Source organism: Mesoplodon bidens (genome assembly GCF_964165515.1).
Source record: "Mesoplodon bidens genome assembly, chromosome: 11".
NCBI lineage: Eukaryota > Metazoa > Chordata > Mammalia > Artiodactyla > Ziphiidae > Mesoplodon > Mesoplodon bidens.
In genome coordinates, this window is record NC_138167.1 from 44354635 (window position 1) to 44378433 (window position 23799).

The window sequence follows — 23799 nt, forward strand, 5'->3', positions numbered from 1 at the left end:
CCGTTTGCTACGCTGGCTGCATAGTCTCAGAGCTCTAGCTCTGGGGGACCAGACCCTGAGCCCCTCTAAGAAGGAGAAGGGGAAGAGTTGAGAAAGGGCTACCCAGCAGGGAGAGCGTTCCAGGGGTGGGTGGTGCCTGGTTCTGTGTCAGGATGCCCGGCCAGGGAGGGAGTGGTGCCCTCACCCGGTTCATGAGGACAGGAGACTCATTCACTGTAAACCAAGTACAGATGTGCTGGGAGAGGGAAGGGGAATTAGGGCCACACTCACAAACCGCAGCTGGGCCCGCCCTCCTTCCGCCAGCTACCACCACCACCAGGGCAGGAGGGGTTAACTTTGCAGGCTCCTGACAGGATCCCTGCCACAAAGGCTGAGTGCCATCCCACCCCAGCCTGGACGCCTGGGTCCAACTCTCCGACACTCGCCCCTCTCACACTGCTGAGAGCTGCTCTCAGGGTAACCAAGCAAAGTCAACAGCAGCCAGGCCACCTGGGGACGGGACCCTGGAGTACCTATTCCCGGCTCTTCCCACCCCTAGTGTGAAAGGGAGGGCCTTATCTGCACCCCATCAACGGCTCCTGTTCTCCTGAGAGAGCCACATCAGGCCCCCTCTTTCCTCTCCCCTTCACCTGACTCTGGCTACCAGAAGTGGCCTTTCCCCTTCCCCGGAGGGAGGATACTTGGTCCCTAGGGTGGCGGTGAGGACAGAGCAGGGAAATGTGATGTGACCAAGAGTCAGTGTCGCCAGTGCTGGCCACCCCAGAACTGTCGCTGGGGGAAGGTCCCTTGGATGCATCTCTCCAGCCGAGTCCAGCCCCCACTGCTACTGCTGCCCTTCTGCACTTTCTCTCTCCCTCCCTAGTTCCTGTAGGAGTGCTGGAGCTCCATGTATAGAGCTTGGACTCTTCTCTTGCTCTGTCCTCAGTAGAATGGACGCTGACACCCCGGGGTTCCTACTCTAGGACTGAGAGTCTGTGGTGGTCACACTGAAGTCAGAGAAATGTCCCCATCAGACCCTGACACTGACACTGGGTGCACGTGCCTGCACACACACACACACACACACACAGGGCTAGAGTCAACAACATCCGTGGTGCATCCACCAGGCAGGCAGGCAGGCAGGCTCTAGGTAAGGCAGACACCCGCCCCCCCCCCCGACTTGGGCTTTCCCCCTCACACCCAGCCCCAGGCTCCTTCCACTCCCAGCTACAGTTCCCCTTGCCCTCCACCCCAGCCTAAAGGTAGGCAGCCAGGGACCCAGGAGCCCTAGCCGAAGCTTACTCAAGGCAGGGTGACAGGGAAGAGGTCCTGAAGCCCAGGACTTAGCATCCGCACAACCTCCACTAGTTCAACCAGTTTGCTCTTGGGACCAAAGGACTGGCTGGGGTAGGCAAGCGGAAGTGGAGCCTACTTTGACCTGCAGGTGAAGGCTAAGCAAAGGGTAAAGACAGTGGCATCTGCTCTGGCATATCCCTGTGCGGTCACTCCACCCCTTGGGGGGACGTGGATAGAGCTCCCCACTGCCTACCCTGCGGAGGTACGGAAACTGGCCTCCGTGAACCACAGCCCGGCCAGAGGACTCAACCAGTCCCCCCAAATGGCAGGAAGGGGAAAAGTGCCAGAGAGAAAGGGTGGCATCATGGTCCCAGGACACTGACCTCTTCTGCCAGCCTTGCCCGGCCTCCCGGGGACGGAGCCAAGGAAGCCCAGCAAATGGGCGGGGCAGAGACCCAGGCGTCCTGGCCCGCCCCGCCCAGCCCCCCTCCCACCCCACCCCCCGCCCCCCAGCCCCAGGGCACCGAGGAGGGAGCCGGGCAGGGGCAGGCGGCAGGGGAGGGAGGAGCGAGGGCGGGAGGGGGAGGAGGGAGCCAGGCTAGGAGGGATGTGGGGGGGTGGGGAGGGAGAAAAAGAAAGAAAATATTTTCCGTGTCCCCGCCTGCAGAGTCAGTGTGCGGTTTGGGAGAAAATGTGTCGGATATTTTGGGGCGGTCACGTGGGCGGGCGGGCTCCGAGAGGCCCCGGGACCGTCCCAGCCTAGAGTCTGTGCCCCCCCAGAGCCCCCCATCACCGAGAGCCCCTGCCACTGCGACGCTCTATCCCCGCGACCGCCCGACGCCGGGACCTCGGGGCTCGGCGGCCTCCCTTCCCCCTCCCTCCCCCTCCAGGTGAGTCAGGCGGGGAAGCAGGCTCGGCTGCCGCGGACGCCCGGGTCCTCCGGCGAGGTGGGCCGGGGGCGGGGGCGCCGGGAGCCACGCCGGCTCAGTTCCTCCCCGCGCTGGTCCGGCTATTCGCAGGGGTGGAGGGGGGCTTCCTGCCCCGACTTGGGGGTCAGCCCTGATGTGGGAAGGGAATGGGGAAGATTTTAGACAGGCTGGGCTGGGCTGGGCTTTATCCACCCTTCACTGCGGTGAGTAGTCGGGGAGAGCTTTGCGGGAAGAGTCTTCAGCCCGGGGGCCTTCTATCCTATGTTTGTGCCTGGAGTGTGAGGGGAGATAGGGTCCCCTCCTGCGGGGAAGGTCTGCCATCCGCCTCCCCTGAGGCTTTCCCTGGGGAATCTGAGGGGAGGATTTTTGGTCCACGTTGATCCTTCCCTAGTGGAATGGCACAGCTTGGACAACAGAAGGGCGAGGAAAAGGTTCAGAGGCAAGTGATTCTGGCCGTCTGGGTCCAGCAGTTTGGAGAGACAAGCGGATAGGATAGGGGTCTGTGAAGTTGCCTTGAACCGCAGTGCAGGATTCCCTCTCATATCTGCAACCTTGGGTGTGAGTCCGGGCTCCCTCCAGCCAAGGTCAGGGGCTCCCCAGGAGTATTCTTGAGGGGAGCCCGAATGGTACAAAGGAAGAACAGGGAGACTGGGGCAGGGACCTGGGAGTTCCAGTCCTGGAGCCTCACTGACGCTGCCTCACTGTCTCTAGCACTTACAGCCCAGTTCCCTCAACCTGACCCAGTTTGTAGGAGGGAATCTCTGCAGGTGGCCAGAGAGTAAGAGTATGCAGGGTTGGGCAGGGGGTGAGGTGGGCAAGGGAGCCCGAGGAGGGGCCCCGTAGGGCAAGAACCTGAGACGACTGTGCCCCTTCAGGGCCCACATCCAGGGCAGCTACCATCCGAGTCCTCAGGTCTGAGGCTCCTGCCCTTACCCCTTACCATCACTCCTCAGATGCTGACTGGGGGTTGAGGACCACAGGCAGTGTCCCATATCCTGGAGGCGAGAAAAGAGAGGACAGGGGAGGGGGCAGGAGGCAGTGTGTGAAGGGTGCCTGGAGCTTGGGTATCCCAAACAGGGAAACACACACTCACACACACATGTACACACACGCCGTGGCTTAGAGCCTAGTAGGCAGCACAGGGCACACCCCCCCATCCCGGCACACCCCCACCCCTGGCTCAGAAAGCCACCCAACTGGCACCTCCAGTTCCCCCCTCTGCCCCACCCTACCCATGCCCTCTGATGCCCACACACATTCCACCGGCCTTGCCTGCCTGCCTCCTGGGTACTGCCCCTCCCTGGGGCCAGTGAGGTAGAGGGAAGGCACCTGGTAATGGGAGGTGGAGACTCAAGGGTCTGGACTCCCCCAAGGGTGGCACGAGGCCAGGGAAACCCAGCCCACTGTTGCCTCCTGGGGAGCAGGCTGGGGGCCCAGGCTAGAGCAGAGGATGCCCGGGTTCTCTGCCCAGGCTGGGGATGGGGTCATGGAAAAAGGTGGTCGTGTTTATACAGAGGGGAGGGGGGCAGTGGGTGGAGTGCAGCCGACAAGAGCAGCTTTGTTCCAGGCTCTGGAGCGGGCAGGACGGCAGAGAGACGCCCCCCCACCCCCACCGCCTCCATCCAGCAGCCCCCTTCATCCATGCCCTCCCCTCAACTCCACCTCAGCTGGAAGAGAAGCAACTTCGCAAGGGCCCCTTTTCCCCTGGTCAGCCCCCCTCAGTCTGAGGTGGCATCTTGGGAGGAAAGAAGTACATTCTCCCTTCCTCAGGTCCCCCAAAGTACCAAGGCCTCTGGGTCCCTAGTTTAAGATTTCCTTTTACGCTGTGTACCACTGTCTTCAATTCCTTGGTCCCTTCCTCTACCCAGGACTTAGGACCCTCCCCTTCCCTTCCCAGCCAAGGCAGAAAACCAAGGCTCAGAACTGGGATGCATCTCTGTCCCCTTCCTCTCTTCACTCAACTCTCAAGTTCCTTCTCTGAGGCAAAATAAGAGGAAGGCCAGGGAGAGACCAGGAGCCTGAGCATCCCTCTCTGGGACCCTCGAAGTCCTCCTGCCCCACCCCCAGGTCTCTGTTTCCCACCCGCAGGTGAGAAGCAAAGATAGTGCTGGAGCCCAGAGCCGGGTTCTCAGTCTAAGCCAGTCTGGGGAAGATGGGGTGGGGGGGACCTCTAGTAGCTTCCCATCCTTAGCATTGGAGGGGTTAATCCACCTGGAATGTGGCCCAGCCTGTTGAGCTATGGCCCAGGGGCCTCAGGGGCCCGGACTCCTGGCTCTACCTGGGCTTAACCTGGGACAAGGACTTCAGGGAATAGGGGAAGGTAAAGGAGATGGACCCTGGGGGCTCATAGCTCAGACTTTCAGGGCTTGGGGAGACACTGGGCTGAAGAGTCAGGGTGCTGGGGATCTGGGTGGTGGCTAGTGAGGGACAGTGGCTGCTTTATGCATTGGGACTGAGTGAAGGGTGGTGGCCTGGGGTCTGAGTTCCTGTAACCTCCATGAGAGTTTACCCTCAGGAGCTTGAAGGCCAAGGCAGATGAGAGATAGAAAAGGGAGGAAGAAAAAAAGCAGAGGTACAAAGACGGAGCGATATTGATCTTAGAAGCAAAGACTGATGGAAAGAGATGCAAAATACCCATCACCTACTTCTGGGCCTGCCCACCCCGAGGACTCTGTGTTTCACTCTCTCTCGGTCCTTCTCTGTCCTTCTTCATCTAGTCCATTATGGTTCTGGCTGGTAGAGGAGGCACCCAGGCTGGGGTGACTCTCCCTCCCCAGCCCCTAACTCCCTAGACAGGTGGGTGGTTCTGAGGCTCCTGGGAAAGCCTACCTTTCCCTTGTCAGAGCATCAGGAGAGGAACCACCTGCCTGGCCCTAGGATTCCCACTTCCTCTTTCCCTCCTTCCCCTCCCCCTCCCTTGGGCTCAGGTTAAAAACCTCTGAGGTCAGGTTACATTTGAGGGAGGGGAGGATGTAGGGAGGGCTTCCTATAAGCAGAGGGCTCAGGAAAGAGAGAGGAGATGGAGAAGCAAAGTAAACTAAGGACAGGGAGAGGAGCTTCTTAGCATCATACCTGGCACACAGCGGGGCTTCCATTAACCTCTGTGGATTTGAAGAGAGGTTAGGGAGTGAGGGATAATTAGAGACAGAATTGGGAGGGGAAACCGGGAGAGGGAGTATTGAGGAAGGTGGAAAGAAAGGAAATGCAAATTAAAAGAGAGGTATGGAGGAAGAGAAGGTACAAAGAGAAAGAACAGGAGACATTTATATAGCATTTAGTATGTGCCCTATATTATTCTAGACACTTTACCTATGGTAAATTATTTAAGCCTTCTAATAACCTTATGAAGTGAGGCTTATTATGATTCCCAATTGACAAAGGAGGGAACTGAGGCCCAGAGAGATTAAGTAACACGAATACATCCAAGATCCTGCAGCTGGCAAGTGGTGGGGATCAATTCAGGTAGTCTGGCTCCAGAGTGTGTGTTCCAGAGAGGTGTAACATTTTTTAACAAAAATGTTAAAACAGGTATGTTTGCTTTCTCCAGGATGGTAGAGAGTTTGAGTCTTGGCTGTACTATTTACAGCCATGTGACCTTAAACTAGTCCCTTAACCTCAGTTTCCTCATCTGTGAAATGGGAATCATAATTCCTACTTCACAGGACTGACGTGAGGGTTACATCAAGTGTCCAGCCCATGGTGGTGTTTAATGGTCATTTCTTAGCCTAGGGGTCCTCTCTGCCAGGAGTTTGGAGACCATGATTCACCTTGGAAACTCAATGTACCCTTCCAGGAGAGTTTCTCTGAGCCTGCATCAGCACCTGCCCTGCCTCCCCTCCTGTGTGGCAGAGGGCAGCAAGGAGGGAAAAGACTCCAGCTGGGAGAGGGCCATGGGGCTTGCAACCTCGAGTGATCATTCCCTCATCCCTCCTTTTCCTTTCTTTCTCCTTAGGAGTCTTGGAGACCCAGTGAGCAGGCCAAGCAGGGCGGGCACGGAGCCTCCCAGGCCAGGGCAGTGGGCATGGGCGGGGGCTGTGGCTGAAGAAGTCCCCCGCCCACTGCAGACCCCAGGGGATTCAGCCTCCCACACTGCAGCGGCCATGGCCACCAATAAGGAGCGACTCTTTACGCCTGGTGCCCTGGGGCCTGGCTCTGGCTACCCAGGGGCTGGCTTCCCCTTCGCCTTCCCAGGGGCACTCCGGGGGTCTCCACCTTTCGAGATGCTGAGTCCTAGCTTCCGGGGCTTGGGCCAGCCTGACCTCCCCAAGGAGATGGCCTCTCTGTGTGAGTCTCAGGGATCTTGGGGGATGAGGGCAAGTGGAAACAGAAGGGCATTTTGTGGGTGGACGATGGAGAAAATTGGTGCCCCAGTTAGGAAGGCAGGCAGGGCTGGGGCTTTGATCTAATGGAGGAGGTGACAGGGGTAGCCACGAGGGGGTTTGGATGTGGAGCAAACGGACGTGCTTGCAAATGAGAGTCCTCCTGTGCAACTAGAATGGGAAAGTAGCACGCCTAAAATTTGGGGCTCTGCAGTTGCCTCCTGAATGACTCAACTAGCAGGGAGAACCCCTTTGTATGGGCAGCCAAGGGTGGGTCTGGTGAAGTCTGAAGCTGCTGCCTGCCTGCAGTGCGGGGTGTGGGGAGCCAGGCTGCGAAATGGAGGAGTCTGGGAGGCCAATACCCCAACTCTGTGATCAAGAGGTAAAATTGTTCTGAATTAGAGGGAGGCTGCAAAAAGAGGAGTGGAACCTAGTGCCAGGTGCCCAGAGATGTGTAGGGTCAGGAAACTTCCCTCTTGGTTCTGGGGAGGGTGGAAACAGCCGCAAAGAAGGTAGCTCTTGTACCATAAGTAATCCGGGGAGGTGCAGGGGGTGTTCCAGAAGCATCCTCTCCTCCAGCCATGTGGGTTGTGGACTCCTCCCCTCTCTCTAGGTCTGGCATGGTGCCCACATGCTGTGCAGATCCCTACTTGTCCCTCAGGCCTGCCCTCTTTGGGTGAAGCCTTTGAGTGCTGACAGCAGCAAGCCTTAGGCCTCTCTTCGTCCCTCTGGCTCCCCTCTCCTTCCACTTGGTAGTTGTTCCTCCTCGCTAGGCCATTATAGGCGTGGGTGCCCGTGAGCTGGAAGGCTGGGATGCTGGCCTCAGTGTGGGAGCTGGTACAGAGAAGCCCCCGCCTGGATAGAAGGGGAGGTGACAGAGAGAGGGGCAATTCCAGAGAGAGAGAAAGAGAGAGGGAAAAGAAAAGACCAAAAGATAAAGACATCCTTTATAGCTCCACAAGCTGAGAGAGAGAGGTGGAGAGAAGGGGCTTGCCTTTAGGAGCAGGCACTCAGAGGGGTGTGTGTGTGTGTGTGTGTGTGTGTGTGTGTGCGCGCGTGTGTGAAGGGGTGACTAGGCCTGGCTGGCAGCTCTGCTGGAAAGAGCTTGTTCATCTAGAGAAGGTGTGTGCATGTGTGAGAGGCCATATGCAGTTGTGTGTGCACAGCATGGCCCTGAGACGCTGCTCACATACAGAATTCCAGGGTTGCAACAAAGAGTCAGTGTGAAGAGTGAGGCAGTATTTCATAGGGCTGCTGACAGTGTGTCTGGGGTTTGGTGAGGCCTGCTGGTGGCCTGTCTGTAGTCCAACAGGGGTTATTTGGGTGGCACGCAGGTGAACGAGAGAGCACAAAGCCCCCCTTTTTGGAAACCTCAGCTGGGCTTCCCCTACCTCATTTGCACCCCAAGAATCTGTCCCAGGGTCTGCGGGGTGGGAGGGAACCACCCTCCCCACATGAATGTACTTCTTGCAGAGGGCAGTACAACTCAATATCTTGGGACTTGATTTTCCCGAGTTTCTGAGGCAGCTAAGGGAGCGTGAGTGAGGAGGCGGAGTAGAGAGAATGGTGGCGGGGAGAATGCTGAGAGCCAGTAGCCAGTCCCCAGAGAAGTTCTCCATGTGCCCCTGTGCCCTGGACACACTGAGACCAAGGTCAGGGTTCAAAGTGAGGTCAGGGTAGGGGAAGGGGTCAGACTAGGCTGTATCCCCAAAGGTCGCCCTGCAGGAGGAGGGGCTGAAAGAAGAAATCCCAAGGAGGAGCCAGAACCAGGGCAGGTAGCTGGGGAGGGTGTGGCTGGCAGCAGGGGGACAGGCCTGGGCAGAGAGGGGGCAGTGGGGTGGGGAGGAGGGGAAGGCCTGGGTCCAGACAGCGTGCATGGGAGTGGGGCACACAGCACCTAGTGGTGAATGAGAGGGAGCAGTGGGGAGAGGAGGGCATCCTGGAGTCTGGGAGACCTCCCGCAGTGGGACAGTGGCTGAAGGGGGAAAGTGTATTCTCTCACCTCTCTGCCCTGCTTTCCCTTTTTGGCTGGGACATCTAATGGAGGGGGGTTGGAGGCCTAAGTCTGATGCCAAAGCCACACTCACCTGGAGTCTGGGTCTCTCTCTTCAGCCTCTCTCCCCTGATCTGTGGGAGGGAGGGGAGGTGGTCCCTGAAGGAGTCTGGAACGTCTCCCTGGGGCTGGCTCCTGAATCCTACTGCTGGGTCCCGAGCACCTTGGAGACATCCATGTTGAGAAGGGCAGCCTTGCTCCATCTGTTGGGGTGCTCTAGGGGCCTGAGTGGTTAAGGCAGGCATCTCAGAACCTCATGGTGGAGGAGGGCAGTGGGAAGGGGAGCACCTGCCGCCAGGGCAGCACAGGCCTGTGTGCGTGGGAAAGCGGAGGGGTGTGTGTGTGTGTCCGTGTGTCTGTACACACACGGACGCAGGTTTGGGTGTGCTTGCTCACACATGCATAAAACCCTGCTATCTGTGTCCTCGTGTATCTCCATGTTTATGAACACTGGTGTGTTGTATGTTTGTTTTATCGAGACTGCAGGGAACAGAGTGTGATGGGAGGGAAGGGAAGCCTTGCCCTCCTCCCCCTCTTGAGGAGATAGCTGGTGTCCTGAGGACCTAGCCCTGCTTGTGCTCTGAACTTGGTGATAGTGTCTCTGGGCAAAGGAGCCCAGGCTGCACCACACTAAGTCACACGGAGAAACTGAGGGCAGGCTGGCACAGGAAGAAAAAGAGTTCTACTTAAAAGAAACTGAAAAAGAGAGACTCAGAGACCTAAACGAGATGAGAGGGAAATAACACAGGCTGAAAGGCGCAGACACAGAGAGAACCCAGACTCCGGGAGAGGCAAGGGGCCTTGTTAAGCAGGCGGTACCGGTGGTGAGCAGGCGGCAGCGAGGCCTCCTCCAGGAAAAAAACCCCAGCCGACTGCCTCCTTCCCCTCCCCTCCCTGGTCTCTCCTGCTCAGGCTCGGGCTCCAGCTCCAGGCCGACACAAACGGGGCTTTGATTGCAACAGGAAACCTCTCTGGCGGGGGGAGCTGGGCAAGCCGCCGCCGCTGGGGCCCAGGCTGCACCCCCCTCTCCTGGCCCCCTCCCCGGTCCCAGCCCCCATCCTGCCCAGCGCTCCTGCTTTGGGGCCCGTCCCTCATTCACACCTCCCTATTCCTTCGCTCCACTGCTGCCCCCTCCTCCAGAGACCCCTCCTATTGCCCTTCAGGTGGGACTCCTAAGTTAGGACTTACCCTTGGGTTGGGGCCTTCTTTGCTTTGAAATGCCCCCACTTCAGTTTTTTGAGGGAAGGTTCTGGAAGAAAAGGAGAATTTAGCTTCAGGAATTCAGAGCCAGTTATCCTCAAGCCCCTTCCAGAAGGTGGCAGGAGGGGAGGAAAGGAGGGATGAAGGGGTTAGCTGTTCCTCCCCGCACAGCCTCTCGTTGGCCAAATTCATCCTTGCCAGGGTGGTAGAGGCTCTGAGGGGTGACCACACCAGATTCAATGCGAACGGCTTCATTAGTGGGGGAGGGGTACACTTCTCCTTGCCTTTGGGGCCATGACTTTGTGGGGCTCTAGCTGGGAGGGGTGCGCCTTGGTGGTGGGGATCATAGGGAAGGGGGTGAGTCAGGCAGCAGCCCCCCCTCATACTCCCACCAGGCTGGTGGAGAACATCTGGTTCCCATGAAATGCTAGAAGGCTAATGGGTCTAATTGCTGCAATAAGGGCTGGGGGGACTTTGGGGAAAAGAGGGGGCACTAGATTCCCCCATCCTCTTACCTTCTCCTCAAGGCTAAGACTGTCTAGAATGGGGGGTTGGGGTTGGGGTGGGCCTGACACCCCAATGCCTGTTCCCTTCTAAGGCCCCCTCTCCCTGCAATGCCTGGGAAGCACACACAGATGGGGTGATGAGGAGTGGGGTGCATCTGGTGGAGAGAAAAGGGGGCTATTGAGAACTCATGACTTCCTGGAGCCCTCCCCCCACTCCTCCTGTGCCCCACTCCCAACCCCCCTCCCTGTGGCCTGGCCACTTCTGGTTCTAATTACCAACCAGGCAGGCCTGACTTAATTGGGACCTTTCAGATTTCGGAGGGGGAAGGGTGGGGGGGACTGACAGCCTAGAGTTGACTAATCAGGGCTCTCTTCTCCCCTTGTTTTGGGGGTACTCCCCACTTTGCACTTAATTGACTTTTTTTGCCACTGGCCAGGTTCTGATTCAGAAGTCTGTCACCCCTTTTTTCTTTTTGTGGGGGATGGCTGGAGTCAGAAATGGGGTATTTGGGGTTGGGGGTTAAGAGCAGGGAGCTCAGGCTGGACTGGAAAGAGCAATGCATTCCCTCTTCATCCCTGCTACGAGTCCCCCGAGTCGGCCCTGCCACCCCGCGGCCCCCCATCCGCCAACCAGGCCCTCCTTCCCAGCCCTGCCCCCTTCAGTCCCCGGCAGCCACCCCGGCCCCTCCTCCGCGCCTGCCTTCCCTTCCCTCGCCTACTCTGGCACCCCTTCCTGCTCTTTATTCTTCCAAACTGGCGCCCCACTCCTGCGGCACCCCAGTGCGCCCCCCACCCGGTACAACAGATTCTTAGAAAAGCGCGCCCCGCCCTGGCCCAGCCACCGCCGCCGGGAGGGGGAAGGGGCCGGGCCGGGCGCCGCTCCCGCTCCCCCGGCACTCCCCTTGTGAGCGGCGCTGACAGAGCCGGCTGGGCCGGCCCGCCGGGCGGCCGGGCGGCCGGGCGGCGGGCGGGGCGCGGGGAAGGGGGCGGTTTCCGGGAGTCGCCGCCGCTGGCGCTGTCCCGGGGCCAGGGTCCCCGACTCGGCCCGGCTCGGCGAGGGCAAACTCTTGACGTGGCCAAACTCCCGCCCCCCCACCCCCTTCTCTGCCGGTCGAGGGCACTCAGTGTCCGGAAGGGGCCCGCCAGGGAGGAGTGGGGTTGGCCCTCGGAGATCCGAAGGGCACTAAGTGTGGCGCTGAAGGGGAGAAGGGGCAGTTTGCCACCGGTGGGGGTATTTAATGACTCTGAGAACAGTTACCCACCAGACGCGCAGTTACTGCCGAAGAGGCACTTGGCACTTGGGGGCGACTGGCACGGTAGCGACTCTGGGGGAGGGGAGCTGGCACTCAGGAAGGCAGTGTCGTCCGAGGCGCAGCTGGCACGGCGGGAGCAGTTTGGGATGGGAGTCTTGTGCTGAAGTCAGGTTCGAGGAAGGGGCATTGGAGGAGCTCCGGGAGTGTCAGCCGCGGGATGGGGCTTGGGGGACTCGGAGGGAGGCGGCCCGGGCCGCGGCGGAGGGAGGACTCCTCGGCCTAAGAAGGGTAGACTCCGGCTGCGCAAGAGGGGCGGGGGGGCTCCGCGGCGGCGCGGGCTACGGCCTGGGCGGGGTGGGGCGGGGCCGGGTCAGGAGGAGGTGAGCGCGCCCGGCCACCCGCCCCGAGGGGGGTTCCCGGAGAGTTCACGGCGGGAGCGCGCTCCGGCCCTCCGACCGGGGGTGGGAGGACGGGAAGGAAGGAGCAGGCCGCGCGCGCCGAGCCGCAGGAATGTAATGTTCGGCCCTGCAGCGCGCGCGCGGAGGGAGAGGGAGGAGCCAGGCCTGGGAATGAGCGGGTGGAGGTAGTGCAGGTCCCTGGGCTCTGGAGAAGTGCCGCGCGCAGGGAACTTACATGTTTCCTCTCCCCAGTCCTCCTTGACACCCCTGCCGGTACTGACTTGTGTAAAAAAAGGAGCGCTGGCGGGAGGGGAAACTCGAAAGGAAATGAGTGTGCTCGGTTTCTCCACTCCTTCCCCCATCCCCGACCTTGGCACGCGCCTAAGTGCAAAAGCTTGCAAAGCCTCCGAGCTGTGGAGAGAGAATCCTTGCAAGCGTTCTCCCGAGCCAGGTGTGCTTGCAAAAACATGTGTGCACCTCTAATTTTATGCGCGTGCAGACATGCATGTGCACTATTGCATATTTGCAAATGCGTGGTGCCTGCCAAGATAAATGCATGCACGGATGTGTGTCTAAGCAAGCAAGCGCGCCACGGTGCGAGTGCGTGTGTTCCACTCCCTGCTCTGCTCATCTTGGTGCCCGGCCCCCTTAGCTCTCCAAGCCCCACCCCCCACCCCGCCGGGCTTCGCTTTTACAAAACGTCTCCCCAGTGCTAGCCGCCGAGGCGCCCAGAGTGAGGCGGACTGCGGCTGGAGCGGCAGCCCCGGCTCTGCGCCCCGCCCAGTCCCTTTCCCCTGCTGGGGATCCCCCTCTTCCCCGCCCACCCCTTACCCCCCATGCAGCCCGGCGCCCTATGCTAGCCCTCCCCCTCCCCCCCTCCAGGAGCGGGGCGCCGCCGGGGGAGGAGGGGGAATCGGCTGCGGGTCCTCGGTGTTTCTAGCACCCAGCTTCCCTCCAAGCCGGGTCGCGATGTACGACTGCATGGAAACGTTTGCCCCGGGTCCGCGACGGCTGTACGGGGCGGCCGGACCCGGGGCCGGCTTGCTGCGCAGAGCCACCGGCAGCTCCTGTTTCGCCGGACTCGAGTCTTTTGCCTGGCCGCAACCCGCCAGTCTGCAATGTAGGTACCCGAGCCCTACACTGGGGGTGGGGTGCGGGGTGCAGGACGGGCAGCGGCTCTCTCGTTCCGTGTGTAAAAGGTGGACTTGGGTTGCAAGCGGAGATTCTGACCCTTTCCATGTGAGGGCCGGGTGTGTAGGAAAGAGGTACTGGCCCTTTAAACGTGGGGGCCTCAGCGACTCCTTTGGGTGTGTGCAGTAGTGTTTGGAGTGTGTGTGTGTTTTTTATGGTGGGTGTATAGCTAGGACCTGTGGTTGGTGACCCTCCAGAGTTCCCGGGGATAGGGAGAGGCCGAGGTGCGTTGGTAGTTTGTGCCGGCAGGTCCGTGGCCCGGGAGGGTTATGGCACCCAGGACCGTGAGTGGCGTTTGTAAAGTCCATGTGGGAAGTCGCGAGTGTAAAAATATTATTTGCAGAGCGTGTGCATCCCTGGAGTGTGCAACGCCTCGCTTAGGCGGTGCGGGTGTGGGCGTAAGGGTCTCTCTCCACGCAGCGTCGCCCTCCGCCAGCGTTGGCAGGTCCGCATGGCCCCGTGTGGGGATGTTTGTGACTTGAGGCCGGGAGGGCGTGTGCCCTGCGTGGCTGCGGGGGCGGTTTTGGAAAGTGCTGTGTTCAAGCGTGCACCCTCTGTGTGTGCTGCGTGCGGGCTGTTGTGCACGCAAGCGGGGCCAGGCTGGGTTCTGGCGTCCCCCTCCCCCACTGAGAAAAGAAATTTTAGGAAATGTGTATAGGGTTGTGTGCACTTTTTCCTATGGCTCCAGCCCACAACTTCAGTAGGAAGCGAAAAGTTTCAAGAAAAGTTGGTGTTACGGTGAGGAGTGGCCTGGAGGTGGCAGCGGCCGGGGCAGCGGGACTCCTGGGTCCCCAAATATCCACCTTCCCCTCTCTGTGAAATGGGAGATGCCAGGCCTGGGGCCCTGGAACCCCTTTCCAGAGCGGTAATAAAAAGCCGGGGATTGAGAGGCAGTAAAAATGAAGTCCAGATGAGAGGCGGCTTTGAAGCCCGGGCTGAAGTGCCTGGCGGCGGGGGTGGGGGGGGTGGGGAGGGGAGCCTGGAACACCCCCGAATTTCCCCGGGGCTGGGACGGCGCTCGGAGCCCGGGGACGCGGGGCTGGGGGGCACGATGGGAAGGGGCGGGCGGCGGGCGCCCTGGGAGTGCGCACGCGGGGTCACTGAGCCCCCGCCAACGCGCCTCGCTCCTTGGCACTCGGCAGCGCTGTTTACGAGATCGGCTTTTTTTTTTTTTTTTTGGTCTTTTGGTTGCAGGGCAGAGCTGCTCAGATTTAACAACTGGGAGACTGGAAGAGGGAGGTGGCAAACAGGAGACCGTACCGTGAGGTGGGGTGGGGCAAGAATGAAAAGCGTAGCATTTAAAGGGCGGGGAAAGCGTGAACTATTGCCTTGCACCAAATCCTTGTGAATTCTTAACCTTCTCTCATGGCCCAATAGGATAGGGACGTGGGGTATGTTGGGAGGGGTGCTGAGATGGAGAGAATCTCCCAGGAAGGGTTTTTGTGGGGGCTGGGCAGGAACCCCGTCTTTTTCAGGCCCAGGGAAGCCTGTGGGACTTGGCTGGCAGTATGTTTTTGCATTTCAGTTTGGACCAACAATTTTGGCCTCTAGGGTCTTGGTGGGCCTCAGGCCTGCTCCACACACTTTCAGAGAGAAAGAAGTTTAGACCTGTGTGTCTAATCCAGGGAAGGAAAGAGGTCCTTTGGTGTGTTTGTATTTGGCAGCGTCGGTGTCCCGGTGCTGCGTTGGCAGGCCGTGGGTGTTTGTCTGGGGGCAGAGCTTCTCGCTTGCAACTGTGAAGCGAGCGCTGGGTGTTGTGTGTCCTCCTTATGACTTGTGCGTCCAGCTCCACGGTGTGGCTGGAGTGAGTGTGCCTATGTGCCCGCCTGGGTGTTCTTCTGTGCCAGGGTCCCGCTGGGGTATAGGAGCCCATTGGTAAAGTGCCTGCTTTTGTGCGCCCTGTGTTGTTGATGTGTGAGAGTGTCTCCAAGGAGGTGTGTGTCAGATTGTGAGTCCAGGCTTCTCGGCCCTGGGCCTCGCAGCTGGGAGTGTTTACAGCCGGTTATAAAGAGTTTGTTTGAAGCTCCGCACAGCCTGGCCAGGAATTTCCTCAATTTCAGCAATTTGGGCTTTAAAAGGAGAAAACCCCAGAGCCACCCCCTCCTCCCCTGCAGGGGCCCCTGCTTAGCCAGGAGCGGCATCCCCCTGGTGCTGGGGTCCTAGGGCTGAGAAGGGAATCTCAGTGGAGTGACAACGATTAGCCTTCCTGCGCCCTTTGCTCCCAGACCGACCAGAGCTACTGGGCTGCGCTTTAGGGTTCAGGGACGGGAGTGTGCCAGAGGGGTTCCGAGAAGGGGTGACAGTACCATGCATATGAGAAAAGCTGCCCCTGGGCCTGTCTCCCTGCCACCCCCAGTCTCATAATAATTGGCTGGCACTGGCCCATGCCAGTCTGACCACACCTAGGCCCTTTTGCAAGAGAGGAAATGAGGCAGCGCTCTGCGGGCAGGGAGGGCGTCAGCGCCGAGTGAGCACCACCCCACACACTGGCCTGTGGGCAGCACATGTGCCCTCAGAGGGCACCGGGACCATCCTGAAAGGCATTCCAGCCCGCCCCCCATCTCTCAGCACCAGCCTCCCCCCACCAACCCCGGATTTCCCACCAGGTCCTGAATAGACTCCAGGCACCCTCCTTTCCTCCCCTCCTCTCTCCTTTTTCACTGGGGAATCTCACTCCAGCTGGATTCTTATGCTAATTGAGTGTCTGTGTGTGTCGGGGGGTGGGGAGGGCTTTCCTCCTGTGGGGAGGGTGGAGCTAGCCTGGAACCCTGGCATCCGGGCCTTCCTTCTGTCCTTCTGGTGGCCTGGGTGGACTTCTGACCAGGTGGGCTACAGCAGGTTAGAAGGAAGAAGGTGTTCATGAGGTGGGTGCAAGCAAGGGACACTCCTTAGGGAGGGTCTTAGGGTTTTCTTGCATTAACTTAGGCCCTCCAGGTTTGGGCAACTGGTCCTACAGGTTGAATAATTTAATTTATAGATTTTTTTCAAGCCTCTAAAGATCAGCCACACACCCAAAAGAGGTTTACTCAGCAGCCTCCCAAACAGAGGGCGTCCTCCCCCTCCACACTGTGCGTGGCATGGGCAGAGATCTCTTTTGAGCTGCGTTTGGGTATTTGCAGGGGAAGTTTAGGAGTGAAGACACAGCTCAGAGAGGGTCCAGAGATAGTTCCCCTCCCCCATCAGCCCTGTTTACCCACTGCCGCCTGACTTCTCTGCTTTGCTACACCCCCAGCAGCTTCTAGACCTGAGAATCTGAGCAAATACCTGTCTCCCTTTCCCAACTTCTCTAACTCCTGGCCAGGTCACATAGATCTAGTTAGACGACCTGAGAGCCTTGGCTCCGCCATAACTGGCAGCGTGGCACTGGGCTGGTCGCTTCTCTCTCTTGGCCTCAGTTTCTTCGGATGTAAAATAAGGCTGTTGCATATGCCCTAACCTACCTTCCCAATACCTGTGTCCCATTTCCTCCACTGTCTCAGTGGTTTCTGGGGAAAAGGACACTGGCGATTGTTTGGGGGGTGATATGAGGGGGGAGAAGTTCAAGGATTGTCTACCCTGTACTGCTTGAGAGAAAACGAGGTTCTGTTCTGCCTCCTGAGCCTCCCGGCAGGTCATTTAGCCAGGTGCTAGCCACAGGTGGTCTGGAATTTGCCTCCTCACAGCCAGATCTATGGCATCATGAGGAGGAGAAGGGTAGGAGGGAGACTACCCGGCAGGGACCCGATGTGAGAGGGAGTGACTACAGAGTTAAGAGCCAGGGGCCGTAACACACCTACTTTGTAGCTGGGGAAACTGAGGCCCAGAGAATTTAACTTCTGGGACAGCCTCGACCTAGAATTTGGAGAATTGAGCAGTGTCCCGGAGGGCATTATTGTAGGGGGAGATGGCCAGACGGGGAGGTCATAGTGGTCGTTTAGGGGTTTCTGGACATGTTTACTATGGGGCTGTATATGGGTTGTTGGGACTTTAAATCACTGTGGTGGCGATGGTGCTGTCACCGCTGAGCCAGAGGAATAAGTGGGAATGGGGGGGGCAGTGTGTATCTGATGAGGATGCCTAGAGATCTGGGGGGTCCTTCCTCCCTGACCCTCACATCACTGCTTCCCCGCAGCGGTGGAGACGCAGAGCACTAGCTCAGAGGAGATGGTGCCCAGCTCGCCCTCACCCCCTCCACCTCCCCGGGTCTACAAGCCGTGCTTCGTGTGCAATGACAAGTCCTCTGGCTACCACTACGGGGTCAGCTCTTGTGAAGGCTGCAAGGTGTGTACGTGGTGGAGGCAGGCGCACTGGGCATCCAGTTACCTGCGTGAGATCAGAGACTCACTGTGTGTGGGTGGGTATCCCTCTGAGGTGGGAGGGACTGGCTGCTTTGCACAGAGGTGGTTAATAGACTGGCTCAGGCCTGCAAGGCCTGTGAGAGGCTGGTACTCCCAACATCCTGCTTCACTGACCCTCCTCCCTTACCCCCAACTCCAGGGCTTCTTCCGCCGCAGCATCCAGAAGAACATGGTGTACACATGTCACCGCGACAAAAACTGTATCATCAACAAGGTGACCCGGAATCGTTGCCAGTACTGCCGGCTACAGAAGTGCTTTGAAGTCGGCATGTCCAAGGAAGGTAGGCCCTCAGGCCTGCCTGGGCAGGAGTGCTCCTGTCCTAGCCTGTGGTTGTCACCCTCTTCCCACCGGCCACCCCCACTTTCCTGACCTCTGCAGTCCAGCCTCCAGCCGCCCTGGAGTGCTGTGCCTCCTCCCTGGCCAGTCCTATTTGATTAGCTCCATTCACCCAGGAGACCCCACCCCTTCCCATTCTCCCTTCTCAGAGCTTAACCCTTCCTCTGAATGAGTGAATGGGGGTTACCGGTGCACATTCCCTGTTTCATGGGGAAGTTAGGGGGGCTTGCCAGTCCCCTCCCCTGCTCCCAGGACTGAGCCTGAGGTGGATCTGGGGTGCCCCCCTCCCCTGCACCATTGTGCTGCCAAGGCTATAAGTGGATATCCTGCTGCCTGCATATCCTGCCCCCCCTCCCCAGCTCCTGCAGGGTGACAGGAAGGGCAGGATGGAGCCGAAGGGCCTGGGGAGGGAGCAGGGCCTGCAAGCCCTGGGTGGGGCTGGGGAGAGCCAGCCTGGGAATGGGAGCTATTGTAGGAGACAGGGAAACTGAGGCCCTGCCCTGGGCCCCAAGGAAGGGATGCTCTGGAGCACATTAAATTAGGGTAAGAAGGGATACCCAGAGGGAGGTTCTGAGGGTCTTGATGCTCTCCTTGCGCCTCCACCCCCAAGCTGTGCGGAATGATCGGAACAAGAAGAAGAAAGAGGTGAAGGAAGAAGGGTCACTTGACAGCTATGAGCTGAGCCCCCAGTTAGAAGAGCTCATCACCAAGGTCAGCAAAGCCCATCAAGAGACCTTCCCCTCGCTCTGCCAGCTGGGCAAATACACCACGGTGAGGAGTGGGCAGGGCCCCAGTGAGGGCAGGGGACCACTGACTTTGGAGAATGGGTAGGGGTTGTGTTGGAGGCCATGGTCCGGTGCTGACAAACAAGGAGGGCATCCAGATGCAGAAGGGAGAGCCTGGGGTATTGGCAGAAAGAAGACAGCCCCCAGGATAGGCATTTGTTTGTGTTCTAACTGCACCTTCCTGCAGAACTCCAGTGCAGACCACCGGGTGCAGCTGGATCTGGGGCTGTGGGATAAGTTCAGCGAGCTGGCCACCAAGTGCATCATCAAGATTGTGGAGTTTGCCAAACGGCTGCCCGGCTTTACAGGGCTCAGCATTGCCGACCAGATTACTCTGCTCAAGGCTGCCTGCCTGGACATCCTAGTAAGTTAAGACCCGTGGCCTGTCTTCTGCCACAGCCTGACCCTCATATGAGACCAAGGAGCTGGTCCACACAGAGATTTCATTATCTCTCTTCCCCCCTCCAATCTGGGACTCCCCAGATCTCCTCGAAACCCAAGCTCTTTTTGTCTTAATCTCTGCCCCTGAGATCTGCTCCTAGACTTCTGGGTGCCCTGCCTCCTTCTGACTTCTCTTCCCTCCCCCAACTTCAGACCCTCCATCTCTCTGCCTTGCTCCCCCTGCCTGCTTCAGGTGGCCCTCCTTCAGGAACTATCCTCCTCACTTGCCACCTGCACCTCATTCCCTCTTTTCCCCACCCCCATAGCGCTCCTTCCCGGAGACAGCACTAACCCTGCCCCCTGCCTACCTCCAGATGCTGCGGATCTGCACAAGGTACACCCCAGAGCAGGACACCATGACCTTCTCTGACGGGCTGACCTTGAACCGGACCCAGATGCACAATGCTGGCTTCGGGCCCCTCACAGACCTCGTCTTTGCCTTTGCTGGGCAGCTTCTGCCACTGGAGATGGATGATACAGAGACAGGGCTGCTCAGTGCCATCTGCCTCATCTGCGGAGGTGCGGGGGCGCCCCCTGGCGTTTGCTCGGACTGCTTTCCCACCACACCCTACACTTGATTGATCTCCCACCTGGCGGGAGACCTTGGTCCCATCCACAGACTCCTCAGCTCCAGTACAGACTCCCCGGCAGCCTGGAACAAAGGAGAAGAAGAGGGGAAGAGCCAGGGGGAGCTGAGGAGACCCCCGATACTAGTGCTGACATAGAGGTCTGGGCAGGAGTGATTTACCAGAGAACACCTCTTGCCAGAGGCAGGGAAGGGATTGGAACTGGGGAGATGTCCTGGGTGGGGCTCATGGTCAAAGTTTGGGGCCTGGAGGGCCATAGGGCAGGGCCACTTGTCACTGTCTTCCCCATCTCTTCCTCTCTCACTCCCCTGTGCTTGTCCCCACAGACCGCATGGACCTGGAGGAGCCTGAGAAAGTGGACAAGCTTCAGGAGCCGCTGCTGGAAGCCCTGAGGCTCTACGCCCGGCGGCGACGGCCCAGCCAGCCCTACATGTTCCCGAGGATGCTCATGAAGATCACTGACCTCCGGGGCATCAGCACCAAGGGTTAGTCGGGAGCGAGCCTCCCCTCTCTCTTCCCGGAGCTGCTGGTCTCCTGGGTCAGGCAGAGACAAGAACAGAGTGGGTGAGAACCAGGCAGCCTACGTGAGCATCCTAGCTCAGCCACATGCTAGTGGGGACACTTGGGCAAGTGCTTTTTTTTAAATTGTTTTTCTGCTTGTAAACTGGGCTAGACTTACACCTACCTCCTAAGTTTTGTGAGGATGAAACGAGTTAACACACAATGGGCTTAGAACTGCACTGAGCTACAAATTCAGTTCCTCCGTTGCAGTAGCCACATTTCCAGTGCTCAGTAACCCTGTGCAGCCAGTTACTACTGCGCTGGACAGAGGAGATACTTCGTTCATCATAGAAAGTTCTATTGGACAATACTGGTTTAGCAGGATGCCTGGCAGATAGTGTTTGATAAATATTAGTTCTAATTATAAATGTTATTAAGAACAGCCCTAAAAATAAATAAATAGATTAATTAATTAAAAAAAGAACAGCCCTAGGAACAACTGGCAAGCTATGGACATTGGTGGGGGGGTGTCCAGGGAGTGGGGCTGGAATTGGGCACCACATGATTTTTGAGGAGACAGCCTGAAAGGATGGGACGGATGGCTTGGCAGAGAAGGCAGGCAGAGGCTCCAGGCAGAGGAGCAGTGCCCAGGAACCCTAGAATAGGGAGAGGGTAACAGAGGTGGCAGGCCTGTGCTGGGAGCCCCCAGAGGGGAGTTAGAGGGCAGTCCAGCAAGGTTAAGGTGTCAGCCTTAGGGGCTGTACCTCAGCCCCCCCGAACCTCCTTGTCCCTCCATTGCAGGAGCGGAAAGGGCCATTACCCTGAAGATGGAGATTCCGGGCCCGATGCCTCCCCTGATCCGAGAAATGCTGGAGAACCCCGAAATGTTTGAGGACGACTCCTCGCAGCCTGGCCCCCACCCCAAGGCCTCCAGCGAGGATGAGGTTCCTGGGGGCCAGGGCAGAGGGGGCCGCAGCCCCCACCCTGACCAGGGCCCCTGACTTCCCGTCTCAGGGGTTGGGGGCTCCAGGCAGCAGACTGACCATCTCCCAGACACCGCCAGTGACTGAGGGAGGACCTGCTCTGCCCTCTCCCTACCCCTTCCACTGAGCTCCTTGTTTTTGCCAAAGTTTCCAGGGGTGCCTCCGTGTTCATCCCCTTCCTGCTCTAACCGGCTCCCTCTCCAGTCTTGGGAGCCAGCCCTGTTCCCTCCAGGAGAGAGGGCAGAGGGGTGAGCCTGGGTTTGGACTCTAAAATCTCAGCACTGCCCCTCAGACACCAGGGTCCCAGGCTTCCCAGGGCAGGAGGAAGACCCTGCCATTCCACAGCCCCTTCCTCTGCCGGGTGCTTAGGCCTCTGGGAGCAAATAGGAACACTAGAGACCAAAAGGGGGGGGCATGGGGGAGGGCTGAGCCCACCCTCTTGCCCCTGTCCTTGGTGCCTGATGCCGTGTAAGGCACCTGCCGGGTGCATGCTGCCCGCTGTGCCCCCATCCTTGTGCCAGGTCAGGGTGGGGCAGGTCGGGCCCTGCATTTCTGTGGGGGGCCAGAGGGTGAAAGGGACAGAGGCAGGTCCATTCTGCACCTCTTTGCTTGGGCCCAGAGTTTACCTTATGCCCTCAGTTACAAGCCCCTCCCCCAGTCCTGTCATGTGCCTTGGGCTCCCCCTGCCCCCCATCTCAGCCATGGGGCAGGAACCCTCCTACACTACAGAGGGGCCAGGGGATCCCTCTCCCCCTGGTGCCTTCCCCCCGTGACCCCCAGAGCAGCTTGGCCCAGGGAGAGGGGGGGTGGGCACTGCTTAGCTGATCCCACCCTGACCCAGAGGAAGCCTCTATTTATTTATTAGCTTTTGTTTACACCCTGGAATTGACCCCTTCCTCCAGGGGTCTTGGGAGGGGGAGCCCAGGGCCCCTGTGACCCCTCCCTTCTTCCTCCAATCCCCAGTTTGTATTTAGCTGCCAAATAAGATTCCCACTGGCTCCCCTTTTTCTCTGGGGGGGTCAGGGTGCTGTCCCCTCCCCTGTTTACATCTCCCCTCCACCCCGCTGTGTCGCATATTGCTGAGTTTTCTATTTTTGCAAATAAAGTGATGGAAACTCATGGGATGTGGCTCCCTCTAGGGGGGAAGCAACGAGCTGATCTGCAGAGGGACTGGGTGGGGAGGGTGGATTTTGCAGCTTTCTTAGGGGAACTAAAGAAATAGGATGAAATGTATCTGGTTGGGTGTGGTGGGAAGGTGGCGGAAAGGGAGTCCACGGGGGCCTGTCCTGAGTGTCTGGGCCTCCAAGATCACCAGATGTTGGAGCCTTGATTGGACTCTGTGAACCTCTAGTAAGGTCCTGGGCCTCAGAGGTCTTTAGGCTATCCCCACCCCCAGTTCTGTATACATGCACATCTGCCCTTCTCTGGGGAGGAGGTCGATGCAGTTTCAATTGGTTCTCATGAGGGTCCCTGGCCCCAGAAGAAAAGAACCACGGTGTACATCTAAGTTACAGTGTTTTTGCTTTATGCCAGCCCCTCAGCCCATAAGCCGCCTACACTGTGACCCCACCATCATCTTCTGAGTCACTCCTTCTGCCCCCACCCTTCTCCCTGTGACCCTGCTTGCCCTCCACGACCCCACTGTTACCTTCTGTCCTAATACCTCTCCCTGCCCCTGCATGCCTTAACCTCTGCAACACCCCAACCTCAGCCCCATTGACTTTGGCCTCTGCCATTGCGCCCCTGGACTCTTCCCCTGCCCCCTGTGACTCCCCATTAACACCCACCCCCACCCACCTTCTTCCCTGGGACACTGCCTTGCCTACCTGCGCCTGGCGTCTTCACCGATGACCCGACCGTGCATGTGGGAGAGAGAGGTTGAGGATGTGGGAGTGGCAGAGGAGAGGAGAGGGGGGAAAGCAGAAGAAGAAAGTGAAAGAAACTCTAGAGGAAACCACAGGGCCTGTGGGGAAGGAGGGGTCATTGCCATGGCAACCCTAGTTGTGGGGGAAGGGCAAGAGGTCTGAGCCGGTGGCTGAAGCCCACCCAGAGGATGCCCTTCTTCCCAGTTGCTCCTCCTGCGACCCATCTGATGTTCACTGAACACCTGCTAGGAGACGGACCCTGAAGCTTCAGTCAGTCCCTTGCTGGTGGAGGAGACAGACCTGTGAACGGACGTCACATCCAGTTCCTTCTCAAAACTCCCTGTGGTCAGGTGTGGGCCTCAGCCTCTTTTCCCTGCAGCCTCGTCCTTGCCCGTCTCCAGCTGCCATGCCCATGCTCAGCTTTGCACAGTTCGCCTCCTCCACCCACAACCTGGGCCCCAGCACCATTTGGCTCCTTGGCCCCCCAACTTCATTCTCTGAGCCTGGCCCTGTGCCTGTCTCTCCAACTTCCCAGCTGTCTGGTCCTTGAATTTTTCAAAGCCTCCCACCCCCATTACTTCTCATCCACCGATTCTCTTATCGAGCCCTTAGTGCCATGTTCTCCTCTAAGCAGTTGATACGAATAATTTCATTTAATTCTCACAATAATGCTATGAGTTCCACTTGACAGATGAGAAAACAGCCACAGGAAGGGTAAGTAATTTACCTAGGGTCCCACTACTAGTAAGTGATAGAGCTAGGATTTGAACTTGGGCAGTTTGGCTCCAGAGCCTGTGTAGTTAAGCACACACTGTAAGACAGTGGGCACCAGGTTTTCA

The 23799-nt window shown here is 58.7% G+C and overlaps 1 protein-coding gene across 4 annotated transcripts; it reads left to right on the forward strand.

Annotated features, from left to right (window-relative positions):
* Positions 1–1924: 1924 nt before the first annotated feature.
* On the forward strand, positions 1925–22272 carry RARG (retinoic acid receptor gamma). 4 transcript variants are annotated; one of them, XM_081249405.1, is made up of 9 exons: positions 1925–2165; positions 6157–6488; positions 17236–17384; positions 17601–17742; positions 18409–18569; positions 18771–18947; positions 19339–19543; positions 19938–20096; positions 20914–22272. In XM_081249405.1, the coding sequence occupies exons 2-9, from the start codon at positions 6305–6307 to the stop codon at positions 21111–21113; spliced, it is 1377 nt and encodes a 458-aa protein (XP_081105531.1). In that variant the 5' UTR covers positions 1925–2165; positions 6157–6304; the 3' UTR covers positions 21114–22272. The 4 variants fall into 4 exon arrangements, with proteins under 4 accessions (XP_081105531.1, XP_081105534.1, XP_081105533.1 ...); XM_081249408.1 differs by lacking the exons at positions 1925–2165; positions 6157–6488 and adding an exon at positions 11432–11598; XM_081249407.1 differs by lacking the exons at positions 1925–2165; positions 6157–6488 and adding an exon at positions 12617–13053.
* The last annotated feature ends 1527 nt before the right edge of the window (positions 22273–23799 follow it).